The sequence below is a fragment of the Trichoplusia ni genome, chromosome 13 (genome assembly GCF_003590095.1).
Source record: "Trichoplusia ni isolate ovarian cell line Hi5 chromosome 13, tn1, whole genome shotgun sequence".
Lineage (NCBI taxonomy): Eukaryota > Metazoa > Arthropoda > Insecta > Lepidoptera > Noctuidae > Trichoplusia > Trichoplusia ni.
In genome coordinates this window covers 11,608,406-11,623,589 of record NC_039490.1, presented here as the reverse complement: position 1 = coordinate 11,623,589, position 15,184 = coordinate 11,608,406, and the positions used below count along the sequence as shown (strand labels likewise).

The window sequence follows — 15,184 nt, the reverse complement described above, 5'->3', positions numbered from 1 at the left end:
TGTGTGACGTGTCGCTGGTTTGATATCCCTTGGGAAAAGCGTTTGAGTGATCCACGAATGCTTGTCGTAAGGTTTAGTGTCTTTGTGCATGTGATTTGATTATTTGTGACGAGGTCCAGTTCCTGTCTATTAAATGTCATGTAGCCATGAAAATAGAAGTACTCAAACCGAATAAGTATATTCGGCACTAAAACCGAATAATTCGGCCGAATACAAATAACAAATACCGAATACCAAACGAATATTCGGCGCATTTCTAGCTAAGGCTTTAAAACAAAAATCTAAATTACACATAGCGCGAAGGAATGATTAAAAATAATTTGAGGTTTAATGTCTAACAATAATAAACGTTCGTCTGTGTAAACCGTTGCACTGATAATTGAAGATTTCACGGCGCTGTCTCCGCATTAGACGACGTTGATAATAGTATGGATAAGCTATTGTTAAACTTTTTATATTTTTTGTTTTAAACCTTTTTAATATGTTGAGTATTCTCATTATTTCGTTTCGTATTATTTGTAAACTCAATTTAATGCTGAATCAAATGTAGTTTTTTTGGTGTTACTTAAACTACTTTATATTATTGTTACAAGGCTTATGTAATGGACTGTAAAAATGTTTCTTGTTACATCTTACATACAAAAATACGTAATATTTCGAATGCCGGATATCTCGAAAGACATTTGAAATCGGTTTGTATAGGAAAACGGAAAAACCTATTTTATTTACTCAATTTTACATGAAGCCATTTTTAGTTGTAAAGGACAGGCTTTTTCACTATTAATTTTACATTAACACTTAAATAACCGATAGTTGAGAAAAAAACTCAAATTCTCAAGGTAAGAGTAAATTTGACCGACTTTTCATTTTTTTTGTGTTCTGAATTCGATGTCACAAAATATATGCTATTTCAATTCACTAGGGCTCATTATACAGGTTCCGAATATTTTTTCGTTAATGTCGTTGTTTATAGCTTAAAATTGAAGGCTAAGAATTGTTCATAAACAAAAAAACTGAATGGCGATTATTTTAATGGGTACTGTTACAAATATAAAGGTCATTTATTAAACAAATCGTAATTCCATAATTAAGTCAGCTACTAAAACCATAAAAAAAACGAACTGTAAAGAAAAGGCTTTCAAGAACACGTGTATGGTGACCATAGTGAGTCCAAACTAGAAAAGTCCAGTCCACCCATTATGCCATGTAATATAATCCATCCCTTGACTGAATCTCTCCTATATTTATAAAATACGTTGCAAGAATACCGATATATTCTTTATAGAAATATTATTCACATAAGAAAGAGAGAACATATAATAATATCGCATTGATACATGAACCATAACAGACAATTCAATAGATCTTAGAACTGTAATTGTAATTAAGTTAGATCCATACAATTCTCCAACAGCTATAGTTATCGGTAGCGAGGAGAATCGTTTTATAAAACAATATAAATAATAGTAGTTTTAACTAAGACGGACAGTTGGCCGCGCGCAGCCGCCGCACATTCACCTCGGGCAGTGATCAAATCGAGTTATGCTTCACTAGACACGGAAAAAATGATTGCATTGCAGCTAACACTAATTTCCCTCATAATAAGTACCAACGCGGTTAGCATAGGAACTGTGAGTGAACAAAATGTGACCAAACGTGAGGCGAACGTGGGTGACCTGTTCCCAGATTGGGTGCCGTTTAAAAACAAACACGGCGAAGAATTAGGAGAGTTCGTTCAGGTAACTAAGAAACCTAAGAAAAGGTTGGCACCCCCTGTTAATTTTATACTTAGAGCTGTAGCTGAACCCGAGGGTGATGATTACTTTGATAAAGGACAAGGCGAGAGTGACAGTGATGATTACTATGAAAAGAAAGAGTGGTCAGACACTAATAGGCCATCACATCCTTCTGATTCTCCGAGATCAGAAAATCATACTGAAATTTCTGAAATTGATGGTGTTGTCAATATTATAACAAAAACAAGACCTGCCAATCCTATTGTAGAAGCTCTTAAAAAAGCTAAAAGTAGACAAGATAATTACGAAAATAAAGACAAAGAGGAAAAAAAGCCGCCTGAAGATGACAAGGATGATAAGAATGAAAAAGCTGCTGCTGCCAAGAAGCGGCATGACTCGGATAACAAATATGAGGATGACGCAGACTACGAAGAGAGTAATGCCGAAAAACTTAAACCTGAACCAATAGATGAAGACCAAAGTGAAAACGAGGCTAAAAAGGCTATCATTTTAGACAGCGTTGATGAATTGAAAGCCCGTCATGCTAAAGAACAAGTGGCAATATCAGAGAAAGCTAAAGAAGAAGAGATATACAGAGAGGAACGGGAAAGGGAAAAGATTCAAGCTCAGCTATCCATAGATGAAAGCGATAAATATGATGACAAACCAAAGGCTAAGAAATCTTTTATGGACTATGAAGAGTATGAGAACAAGGAAGCTTCTTTAGAAGAGAAATACAATATAAGTCCTGAACGCACAACTAAAACTCCTGCCCCGACTACAAGACAACCGAAACGGACAAGCAAACGGAAAGGAAAGAAGGACAAAACAGTGGAAAGTGGGAAGCTCTCCGTCTTCAAGAATCCTCAACTATACATAGTATACGATGAAATAGAAACGACAACAATTCGGCCCCGAGTCAGACCTCCAGTACCAAGCAGGATTCGTGAAGACAAATTTTCAGCAAAATACACTTCAACACCTTCAGTGCTAGATGATGCTGAAAGGATATCTCTAGTCCCAGAGGAAGAAGGCAAAGAAGGAGAACCTACCTTATTCTTCCCTAAAAAGAGGAAAGGCACTAAAAAGCGAAAGAGTAAAATCACTACAGCATCTGATTCTGAAGAAACTACTTACAGTGACTTGAAACCGAAGTTCACAGTTCCATTGACTGATACTACTGGATCTGATACTATTGTTGTTGATACGACTGCGGATACTGCACCTTCTGCTGAAGGGTCTACATACACCGACACAGTCACTGATGCTGTACCGGCATCGACTGATCAGAAAGAAGAGAAGAAGGATGAAGATTATCACAGGGAAAAGGGTGAGTGAGTTTCAATAATTCATTTTCACATAATAGGGACTGCATCGTAACAATCAATTCAAAACCTACCATAGCATTTATTCCTTTAAAAATACTTAGGTTCAAATGTACAAAGATCGATCTACATATTTAGAAGGAAATCCAAAAAATACTGCAAAATTTTAAGAGACTTTTTATTAAAACTTTTCAACTGCAATGTGACAAACCAGCTAGTACTTGAAAGACTTGGATCAAAATATATTCAAATCAAAATAATTGGGATACTTTTCAACCAAAATAAATTCTTATAACGCTAGAAAAAACACAGAACGTTCATAAAACTCTTCACGTGCTTTAATAACGGTGATATCTACGAGTGACGCGTTCAATTGACCTGTAGACAATCAATTATAATTGTTTATTTGGTAAACAGACGCGTATTATGTATTCAGATCATTCTTAAAAGATGGCACCATGCCTTATATATGCTATAGAATTTGCCGATACTAAACACGCGAATCATACTAGACAAGTAGCATAGTTGGAAATAATTATGTTAACAAATAGGACCATAATTATTGAATAGAAATGATATTTTTCTTTGACGAGACACTTCCAGATATTTTCTTTAAATTTTTAATTGCAGTTTCTAGTTTATTTTTTAGAGATTTCTGTTTCTATAAGCCAGAGCCTTGGAAAGATTAAAAATACTTGTATGCCCGGATTTTTCTGAAGAATTTTGTACATATCTTATGATTCGGAAAATATCCACTAGGTGGGTAAACAAATATCTTCTACCCTAGGAGTAGAAAATACACGTAATCTTTCATGCAAAAATAGTTTGAGATGTATATTACCAAACCACACTCAAATAACCTGAATGACATGACTTGTTTACAGAGCCAGTTTCTCACACGACTCTAGCGCTTCTAAACATAACATGGGATTAATTTTCAGTGTTTTGTTATCTGTGCGATGTTCCAAACACTGTGCAACTTGCCTAATTGCCTCATTGCACGAATATTAGAATAGTTAAGGTCACCACGCCACACGTCGCGGCTTCGATCGTACATAGGTATTATGTGACTTTGAATGTTTGTTAACGACACAAAAAATCAAATTCTCTAATGCTAGAGTCGTTTTTTAAAGAAACAACAAAAACAAACGTCTCTAAATAACCTTTAGCTGGTTTTTGAGATTACCCTTCCCAAAGGTACTAAAACACGGACCAGTACGAGTCTGACTCGAGACGCTGAGGGTCCGTATAATACAAGAAAATCAAACACAAAAAATTGGTCACCCAATCATATGTATATATATCGCTAGAATAACCATCTAATGCTTAATTACGATAAGTATTTTCATTATTTTTTATAACAGTGGCAACAGAAATACATCAGCTGTGAAAACTTCAACGGATCGATCTTATTATTAATGCTCCGGTCTATTCGTCCGTCTCTTAACCGACTGTGTCTCTTGAACCGTGATCGCTAACAGTCGGTTTATTTGCTATCGATTTTGCACGCGTAAACTGGAATAGTGATCCTTTGAAACATACAGCGGGTATAAAAAGCTAATCCTAGTTATAAACTGTGCTGTACGCAGATATCAACAAAATCCGTTCAGTTATTTTTGCAAGAGAGGGAAAAAACATACACACTACAATGTGCGACCATGACTAGAAAAAAAACAAAAAAAACAGAGCCTTTTAAAAGATAAAAGAATACCTAATTGTTAAATTTATTACGGTAATAAGTACTTGGACCAAAGATAATATAGACATTGAAAAATGAAGCTCTCTTGAGTGTAATCTGAAGTATATAAACCTATGATCGATATGGGGAACGGCAAGCAACACTTACATATTTTTTATTGCTTGACACTCAGTATTTGTAAAGTACAAAATTACCAACTAAGTTAACTGTCAGTTACTTATACCGAAAAGGTGTTACTCCGGTATAAACTGATTATGCAATTTTGTAAAAGTGTGACGAAAAAACTTAATTCGACCATAAAATATTATACTGCACTCCGCATAGTGGACAATATTGATAGCGAGTAGGAAAAAACGAAAAAAAAATATCTCCCGACATTTCGATACATCCAATTTACATCAACGAAATATGATATATTTCACCTTGCAAAAACTTACCTCTGTCATAAAAAAGCCGCTTACTTACTGAGAAAAAAAAACTCTTGGCTTTGAGACTTCACATTGTAATTTCGATCTTATGCCTTGTAACATAAAGTTTATTTTTCATTGTATTCAGAGTAATAGTTACAAAATACTCTAATTTGTTCGACAAGGTTTTCGTTTCAGGGATGGGTCCGATATTTTGATAGTAATACTGATTTTTATATAGAAAAAAGATTTTTTCTAATAATGTTTTTCTTTTATTTAATCAACTCAAGGAAAGTCTAATAGACATTAGAATGAGCGATTGACTTTGTTTATTCTTTGACAAATCTTTGATTCGTGTAATTGAGCACGTAAAATATATAAAAAGATGTAATAAACGGGAAAATCTTTGATGTTTTTCGTTTTTTTTATTTGACTCATTTATTTTTGTGAGTTATTATTATCGTAAATATTTCTTAGGCACTGGTAGCTTAGTATTATGGGTTTTGTATGTCAGATAGATAGTCGGTCTATAAAAATAAGGTATGCATCTGAAATCGGAGTCAATAACCGTCCCAAAAAAGCATGCGAATTAATTTCAATAGTTAAGTGAAAAAAAAAACGAAATTTCTATCATCACACTTTACAACTTAACGATCGTACGAAATTTCATAAAATTGAGTCTATAATAATCACCCAATATCACGAAGTATTGTACAGTCAAACGCATCATAAACTTAAAACTTCAATAACAAAATCAACCTTATTTGAAAGCAATAAGACTGATTTCCTACGTTCATTTGTTCACTACTGTCCGGAATTGACTGTACCTACAACTTTTGTAACCTCTCATTGCAAACTTAGTTAGCAAAGTCATGTTTGTTCTTTTTTTGCATTGCCATGTCGAATCACTTTGATCTAATTATAATATTTATTTTCAACTGTATCAGACATTTTAATGTTGCAATCTGACATTGTAGTAAATAACTTAGGCTCAATAGTGAACCCCACTATCATTGTGACCTGAACCATAACATTAAGGCTGCGTTGAGCCGAGTGGTTGAGGCTACCCTGCCAATGCCTCCGGGCCCGACGTGCTACAAGGTTCGATGTGCGCGTAACAAACGTTCGTGTGATCCACGAATGCTTGTCCTGAGTCTGGGTGTCTTTGTTACTTGAATGTTTGGTAAACTTCCTGCGATACTAGGTCAAATTCTTTAGTTTGAAAGTAATCTTAAAAAATGAGTTTTTGACTTTAAAAAAGTCAGTAAGTTGATATATCTTGATAGACAAGACGATGGTGATAGACGAAATCAAGCAATGGTAGGTAGATAAATAATTATTATGGCACCTATAAATGTCCCAAAATTAGATTTTCCCGTATAAGGAAGGTTTAAGCTCACTGCGGGTTGATGAATTTCTAAGTCTCGAACCTTAGTTTTTGATAGCCACAAAATGCGATATAACATTCGGTTGTATATTTCACGTTAATTTCATCTTCATTTGTAAATAAAAACAATAACAAATATTGAAAGTCGCCAAACCGTAACATAAAAATAAACCGTGTCTAACTTAATTAATCCAAACAACGAAATCTTACTATGCCTAATTTATATTTTGTCATATTTTTTTGTTTCCAATGAGTGAGTCATTTGAAGCACTGTGCTGGTAATAACTGCCCATTGGACTGTTTTATTGCACCTTTGATCAAAATAAACTCGTTATTCCAAAGAGTATTTTATGTGCGAAAATGATTTAATGGCAGGATAAGTATTTAACTTTACTAACCATCAATAACAGTAGGATTTAACGATTTAACTTGCTTATTAAATTTTAACTCACTCATATCTAAATACAATCTCAAACAGTCAAGACTCGAACTGATGATGACAGCTAATCTAAGTTCCCCATGTGAGTGACCGAGAGGTCAAATGTGTCCATTCCTTGTTAGGCGATTAAGCTAAGTTTATAGCTAAAACAACGCATGTGACTTAAAAGCAAATAAGTTTATTCGAAATCACAAAAAAGACAAAAAATTACAACCCGGTGCCATCGGAAAAATAATTTTGTACTCTGTGTCTATACAGAGGTCTCCCCTAGACAAGTACTTTTCAAAAAGCATTAAGGGTCAATTTGTACTACAGCAGATCGACCCGTCAAATTTTTCACTATCAGGTACGTATGCGTTGCTACGCGACTGATTTATAAGGTAGGAATAGTATTAGATATTTTTAATTTCAGTTTTATTACAATTTCGTTGGTGAGGCAGATTCATAAATTATTAATTCAATGAATATCTAATTATAATTTATTATTTATTTAAAACATGACGTATCAAAAGAAACTAGTACGAACGGGCTATTCCAATAAATACGCGTGAGTAAACCGTTGAGTCATTTGTATGTTTGCAAGACCTCCGCGACACAAGCAATACATTTTACAGAGCGGGAGTCATTTAAAAAAAAATAAAAAATAAAACTAATTTATTTATTTTTCTTCAATTAACATTTGCGGAACATTTTCTCGGTTTTTATAAAACGGCTGTTATTCATCACTATTTTGCAATAAACTGCATAATAGGCAATTTTATAAAAAAAAGTTCCAATGTTTATTGTTTATGTAAATGTACGTTTTTTAGGTCATTCTAAAAATACTGAACGAAGCCTTATTATTAAATTTAAAACTAGGTTACATAAAGGTGTTGAAAGTCTGTTGTAAAATTTAACGAACCAGAATATTTATTAAAATTTACTCTTCATGTTAGATGTTATGAATTTTTATTTTAATAAGAAATTTTGCGTGAATACATGAAATAATGGGATGGTAAAATACATGAAAAATTATAATTTAGAGTCTGGAACATAAAAATTGTTTCTTTCATAATTAATTATTCCTTTAATCCATCAATTTTACAGTTTATTTTGAGTATCAAAATAAAGAGTACGAAATTCGTAAAAATCAATAATAATTTGAAAAAATGAACTTAAATAACATGTGACGTATTCGTTAGTAAACTACTTTAAATTCAGTTTTTAATTTTTTTAGATGACCAATTAAATCTAAGTGTGACAATACTCAAATCCAATTGCCCCAACCGATTTATTTTGCTTATCCTATTTCTACAGAACCCTCTGTGTCGTGAGTTTTTTTCTGTTATCGTTCATTATAAAGCAAAAAGTATGCTGTAAGAAAGCTCGATAGACGTAACTAATTGTAATTTCACACTCTTTTCTTATTTATTTACTTTTATATCGAGACGGACCGATTTACTTTCAAATTCAATATATTTGAGTTTTATAAAGCTGATTGTGTGTTTTGAAATCTTCACAAATAATGATAATGAATCTATTTAGTAATACGTAGTAACTTATGTAAATAAGGTAGAGTTGTGATAGCTTTGCGGTTGTATGCACGGACTTGGATAAAAGGAGGTTCAGGTTCTATCCCAACGCAGCGAGTTATGTCTAAACTTTGTTGAAAGTTAAATGCTTGTTCTTAATTATTTTAAGACACCAGTCGTATGTGAAAAAGGAAAATATTGAAAGAAAACCTGGATTTTGAATTGGAATCTGAAGTCGCGAATCTGTTGTGAGCAACCGTGGTGATCAATGCTAACAATCTTCCTTATAAGGGAAAGGCTTCGCAAATTAAGTCTTATAATCAAAACACACACCGCGCGCAGTGGTTTTATCGTGATTGCCCACCTACGCTAAAAACCTTGCCATTGATGAAATTTAAAAATGTTTTACAGAATTACTCGTAGACAAATGTTATAATTCTGTTCAGGATTTCCTAAATGATAAATATTAATCTTCTATTTAACTAAGGGCCGATTTTTCAATCGCCAGATAACTTTTATTCGACGAATATGTTTGACGTTTTGACAGCTTTTGTATAGAAAATATGTCAAACAGCTATGTTTATTCCTCAAATAAAAGTTATCTGACGATTGAAAAATCGGGCCAAAATTGTATAATTTAATGTATTTGCATGCCAAGGCAAGGCAAGGCAGAATGTACACGGCTTTCTATTAAGTTATTTTCGATCCTATTTGTATGTACCTACATTCTTAGCAAATAAAGTTCTATTCTATTCGTGCTATTTTAAAAATAAGTTTCTATTAAAATAGTGTACGTGATTAGCCAGGCTTCTGTATTACAAACATGACGTTTGAAATAGATCTGTCGTAATCTAACCTCTTTGCACTTGTTGCGTTATCCCCATGGTAATGTGGCTTAGCGAAACGAATTTATTGTCAATTTCGTATTTGGTTTAGGTGAAATATAAGAGGCATGACCATTTGAGTTCTTATTGCTTGCCTACTGAGAAGTTTAATAGTATTTCCCGATGAATTAACTATCCAGCACAATAATAATTTCTTAAAATGAACTATTCTTGACGTAACCGTGTTCAAACAAACAGCAATCAACCTTAATTATATTTGTTTAGAATATGTATTTAAGATAATAATATTAGCCTATATTCGTCCCACAGCTGGGCAGATTCATCATCCCATGTACAGAAAGCTTAAACGCTGATCAGACATTAGTTCACAGCGAGCGGGTTGAAGATTTGAGATTCTAGTAATTAGAATCTTTATTTCCCTTACCGTTTGGCAGTATTGTCTTCAAATAATTAAAGAACTAAATATAAATTTAAAAGATAATTTTGCCAAATGGTGTCAGAATTTCAAAGTACCTACTTACTTACATATATATTATTTAAGAATCTTATATCTCATAGAACTGAATGTCAACAAACTTCTCGAAAAAATAAGAAACAAATATTTAGTAGACAAATTGAGAAGTTATTTGGATTCAATATAAATATCTTACCCAATTACCCTTTGATGATATAAATAATGTTTCCGAGTCGATCCTTTGCAAACAAACTTCTGTAAAAGATTATTTTTCAATATTTAAAGTTATTTTTTAGGGTTCCGTACCCAAATCTTAATATACGGAATCCTATATTACTAAGGCTCCGCTATCCGTCCGTTCGTCTGTCACCAGGCTTTATATACCTAAAAGATAGACAATTACTAGGCCACCATAATAAAAAAAAATATAAATAAAAATGAAGGCCAAGCAACGTTTTCTACTGACATGAATTTGATGGGTGATTATTTTCTTTTGAATTTCCTTTTACCATTTATAGGTACGGAACACTTAATTTCGCGCAATTTCGCGAATCCGACTCGCACTTGACCGGCTTGTTGTAACTGATTTTGTTGTTAAGAACGTGACTGTCGGCAGATTTGATTTCATTTGCAATTTTATGTAATATTGAGGCACTAATGTGTTTTGTCGTTTTCCTAGGTCTTTTATTTCGGTTTATTTGGACAAGCATTTGAAGTTCACACTAACACTTGTCTTACTTGAGGATCGAACTCACGACAGGTCGCGCCAAGCTAGCTTTCTATATGACCTCGGCTATCTCATCGGCCTAGCCTATTCCCAGCTATGTTGGGGTCAGCTTTCAGTCTAACCGGTTTCAGATAATTACTAGTGTTTTACAAGGAGCGGCTGCCTATCTGACCTCCTCAACCCATTTACCTAGGCAACACGATACTCTTTGGTTAGAATGGTTGTCAGACTTTTCAAGCTTCTGACTACCTGTAACTACTGTCATAGATGTAGGAATATCAGCCGGGACTCACAATTTAACGCGCCTTCCGAAACACGGAGGAATGACAAAGATGGGCACCCATCTACGGACCAACCGCGTCAAGCGTAGCTTAACCCTTGATCGACTCACTTGGCCACGAGCTCCTCCTCTATCTGACCTCGGACCTCTATGACCTCGGCTATCTGTGCAGTCAAAATATCTGAACACCCAGATAAAACTTACATTGAGTGTTGTTACACAAGCAGGTTGCCTGTAGTTGCAGGTTGCTTATAGTTGCAGGTTGTCACGCAGACTAAGCAACCACAATAGTCCCGTCCGTCAGATGACAAAACAAATTGATTTCTGTACCGCAAATTAAAAGAAATTGTTCAAAGATATCGTGTTTATTATAATGCAATTTGTTATTTGGTTTAATTCCGGGTGTGATAATGGCTTAGTCATTGGCTATCGACACTTTGATAGTGAAAGGTGGGGTTGTGTAATGTAATGTAAAATAATCTGGTCAGGTGGGAGTTGGAATCGCGTAGCTGATGGTTCCGTACAAATAAACTAAAGAAAGTCAAATTTCAAAAACAATAATCTCTCATCAAAATGGTGACCTTACGAATGGCTGCTTAACCTTGTTATTTGTTGTGGTGTTTGTATTAATCTTTTCTTCTTAAAGACGGTAACTCAAGAATAATTTCTAATGCTAAATATTTGTCTATATTTTTTGAGTTCCGTTCACGGTACCGTTAAAAACCGGATCCCTTATTAATGAGGTTCCTCTGTCTCCTCGTCCTTCTGACCGTCCGTCACCATCACTAAAAAAATAATATCGATATTAAGCAACGTTGAGTCACAAGAGGGTGACACAAATTTATTTGTCACCCAACTTGGTAATAATTTCGAAGTCGGTCGAGACATATCAATATGATATTCAAATATCATATTTTCGAACCCAATCTGTATTGTTAAAAATTTTACTGAAAGAAACACCTTTTATTCAAAACAAAACTGAATCAATGACACTCAGTCAACAAGTTAAAGAAAACGAAAGTGTTTAGAAAGTATAATTATTGTAAAATCAATTAAATTGAAGATATTGGAAGCGGTGGCTTATGGTGTTCCGTTATGGTTTTACTAACCATAGCAGTTCCATGGTGAAAGTTAATATTTACAGCGTGAGGTTATTGCGTAATCGGTGACAGATGTTACAAAGTTTGGTTCATGCCTGGCCAAGGTAAATCGGCTAGTAGCTAGTCCAGGGTATATCTATACTGTTCTCTTGACTTGGCTTGAATTTTGGTCACGGTGGCTTTTAAATATTCCCAATGTGTGAACTCTGTTGTATTCTTGATGGGAGACCAGACGTGGAAAAGATCAAACGTAAGACCGAAGTATGACGCTAAGAAAGAATATTTAACTTTCTGAGATATGGAAATGTAAAAACTGCTTAACATCCTGAGTCAAAGCTGGACTGCCCAAAAAAGGAAGCAAACCTTTTAAGGGTTTCGAACCCAAAGGGTAGAAACTTAACCCTATTACTGAGGCTCCGAGGTCTGTCTTTTTGTCTGTTCGTCACCAGCCAATATCTCATGAACTTTTTATTATATGCATACATTTCAAAAATTATACCAATGCCACTACCAACATTTTTCAAATTCAAAAGTTTAAAACAACTCCCAAAACATGCCAAAAATAGACCCGCCACTTTCGCTATACGTGTCAAAAAAATGAACATGCAAACATTACCCATCTTTCGACAGTGTCGGGTAAGAGACCATCCCTTACCGCCTTGACATACAGATGATATCAATGTCAGGTTATCGCGAGTAATGTGCCGTCCAACGTACAAGTTAGTAATATTCAATTTAAGATAAAACTTGGCAATGTTAAACGTGGTGTTATAAACGGATGTTAAACAGGTAATCGAAAGAAGTATCACTTCACACAATGATTTACTAGAACTTTGGGAGGGCGATCATTATTCAAAGGTGGAGGAAGGTATTTTATTGATGTATACAAAACTATTTATGTCCCAGTGTTGGGCACAGGCCTTCTCTCGTCTATAAATACCTACAGCATTGATCATGAGGCTAGCTCGCTGCTGGTTGGCGATTTTAAATTCAAAATTTAAGCTTCCATACGATACTTTTCTTAATCGTTTGTCAGTGGTGTCTAAAAATAATTAAAAACGACGGCTTTGAACAAAATAAAATAAAAAAACACACACTTAATTTTGTTTAATTGAAATCACCAATCCGGTCAGGGGCTATGAAGCCACAGACAAACACGTGATTTTTTTTTAAGTTGGGTATTAAAAAGTGTAAATTTTTCTTTTCTTGCGCAGGGATTTGTATCATTTACAACGATTACACCAATAACCCAGTGGTTGAGGTGACCACACCAAACCCACTCTGAGTCCCAACTCATGAGCTGACGCAGCGAGCGGGTACTGTTAGTAAACCGATGCATCACTTCAGTCTAATTTAACCAAGAATTATAAATTACTAGCTGTTGTCGGCGACTTCGTCCCCGTGGGTAGAAGATATAAGTTATGATTTAGGTATACCGGCCCGGTTTTTTTCAAATTTTCCATTGTATCTTAGCTCCTATTAGTTGCACAGCGTGATGATTTATAGCCTAAACGTAAAGCCTTCCTCGATGAATGTTCTATTCAACACAAAAAGAATTTTTCAATTTGGACCATTAGTTCCTGAGATTAGCGCGTTCAAACAAACAAACAAACTCTTCAGCTTTATATATTAGTATAGATATAGATTATGACGTTTCTTTATGAAAATAAATAAAGTTTATTAGAACGAACCTTCTGTATATATTTTACAGTTGATAATCGTTTTGTGGTCGCGTCAGTGCAATTGAATTGCGTCTGTGGCACCGTCACACCGCCTGACTGTTCCTTGTACGGTTTTATTTTCATTTTTCTGCAAACTTACATTTTTATTCTATTTCAAAAGGAGGATTTTGTAAATAGTACTGGGTGGGTAGGCTTTAGAGGTGTGTAAAGTTCAACCTTCATTCTACTTATTTCATAAAAGAGGCGTCATTCTATGGTTGACTGGTATCCCTCAGGTATTACGTCTGGGTTACGTTAACGTTAACGAACATATGTAGGTCGGTTAAGTCATAAAATACCTTCTTCTCATCTCAAAGCAGTAGGAGTCATTTTTTGATGATTTGCCACAAAAAAACATTAAGTGCGCCGTTTAATTTTAGCTTTTGAACTCGAATTTGAAAAACCTAAGTAACTTCATTTTGCAAAATACATAAATGATTATATTTTTTTTGCTTAAAATAATAATGAATTTCATATTCGCGTTAACCTAAGAAACCACTATAATAATGAATTCCCAATAAAAGTTTTGCAACTAAAGAGCTTGTTAATCTAGCAAACGGTAAATAGATAAGTGCAAAGACACAATCACGATTAAGTGAACTTTAAATCAAAAACAGTTTATCTGTTTTGGAGCTACGTGCCAAAGAATGACGCTAACGGTTACATATTTATAGTTTCAATTTCAGCGCTCATCTTTTTTTAATAAGAATTTAAAGCTTTGTAAACTATACTTGTAATCTAAGAGATTAATTAATAGATTCCTTTCATTCATCTGGTTGTATGTAAACTTGAAATAATAGTCCCTATGATCAAAATTTTCGCTTCGCACCCCTTATAAAAACAGCTTTTAGATTAAGCGTTACTAAAACTACACTTATCCTAGGAGTTGATTGTCTTAAATGCGGGAGATGGCTGCGCACGGCGGTGCAGGTTTAGTCAGTAAGAGTTAGATAGCAACCGGGCTCTCTCCCGAGGTGGTGGGTGTCAATAAGCATTCTTCCCCCGCCTTAACGACTGTCAAGTCAAAGGTCTCGAATTCAATTCCAAGGCATGCACCGACTTTTCGAAAGCTTTCGGGTTTCGCAAGGCACATAAAAATGTGAGTCTTATGTCGGATTGTCATTCCCGACATTCTATTGTCGGTTTTAAGAGTAATAGAACAGAGAGAGTGTACTTGTGTTGACGCAATCGGTCAGAATATTGTTATTATACGGAACATTTCCTGTCCATCCAAAGGTTGTTTTGAAGATATAATTAGCGATAAGACCGCCATTGTACCCTAACACTGTGTGTATTAAGAATCACTGCTGTAACTCCATGGTGTACAATAAAGAATATTCTAATAAAATTAAATAAAAAATGTCCAAGGAGTATTTTTTTTAACATCGTTGATTTTGAAAATCGGAATCTTAAATAAAGATCAGAAAATTAATTTATAATAGTCATGTTCAAGCTTAACTGTAATTCCAAGATGAGAATTTCTAAAAAGTTTCTAGTTGTATTGTCCTCGAATAGCATTCGTATCCCCCTCACCACTGTGCCGGTATGAAACC

The 15,184-nt window shown here is 34.5% G+C and overlaps 1 protein-coding gene across 1 annotated transcript in view; it reads left to right on the top strand.

Moving 5' to 3' along the window:
* The first annotated feature begins 1,327 nt into the window (after positions 1-1,327).
* LOC113500114 (nuclear speckle splicing regulatory protein 1-like) overlaps positions 1,328-15,184 on the top strand; it is a 28,365-nt gene continuing 14,508 nt past the window's right edge. Inside the window, exon 1 of the mRNA XM_026880788.1 lies at positions 1,328-3,066. Coding sequence (XP_026736589.1) covers positions 1,566-3,066 — 1,501 coding nt within the window. The 5' untranslated portion in view covers positions 1,328-1,565. The remainder of the gene's footprint in view (positions 3,067-15,184) is intronic.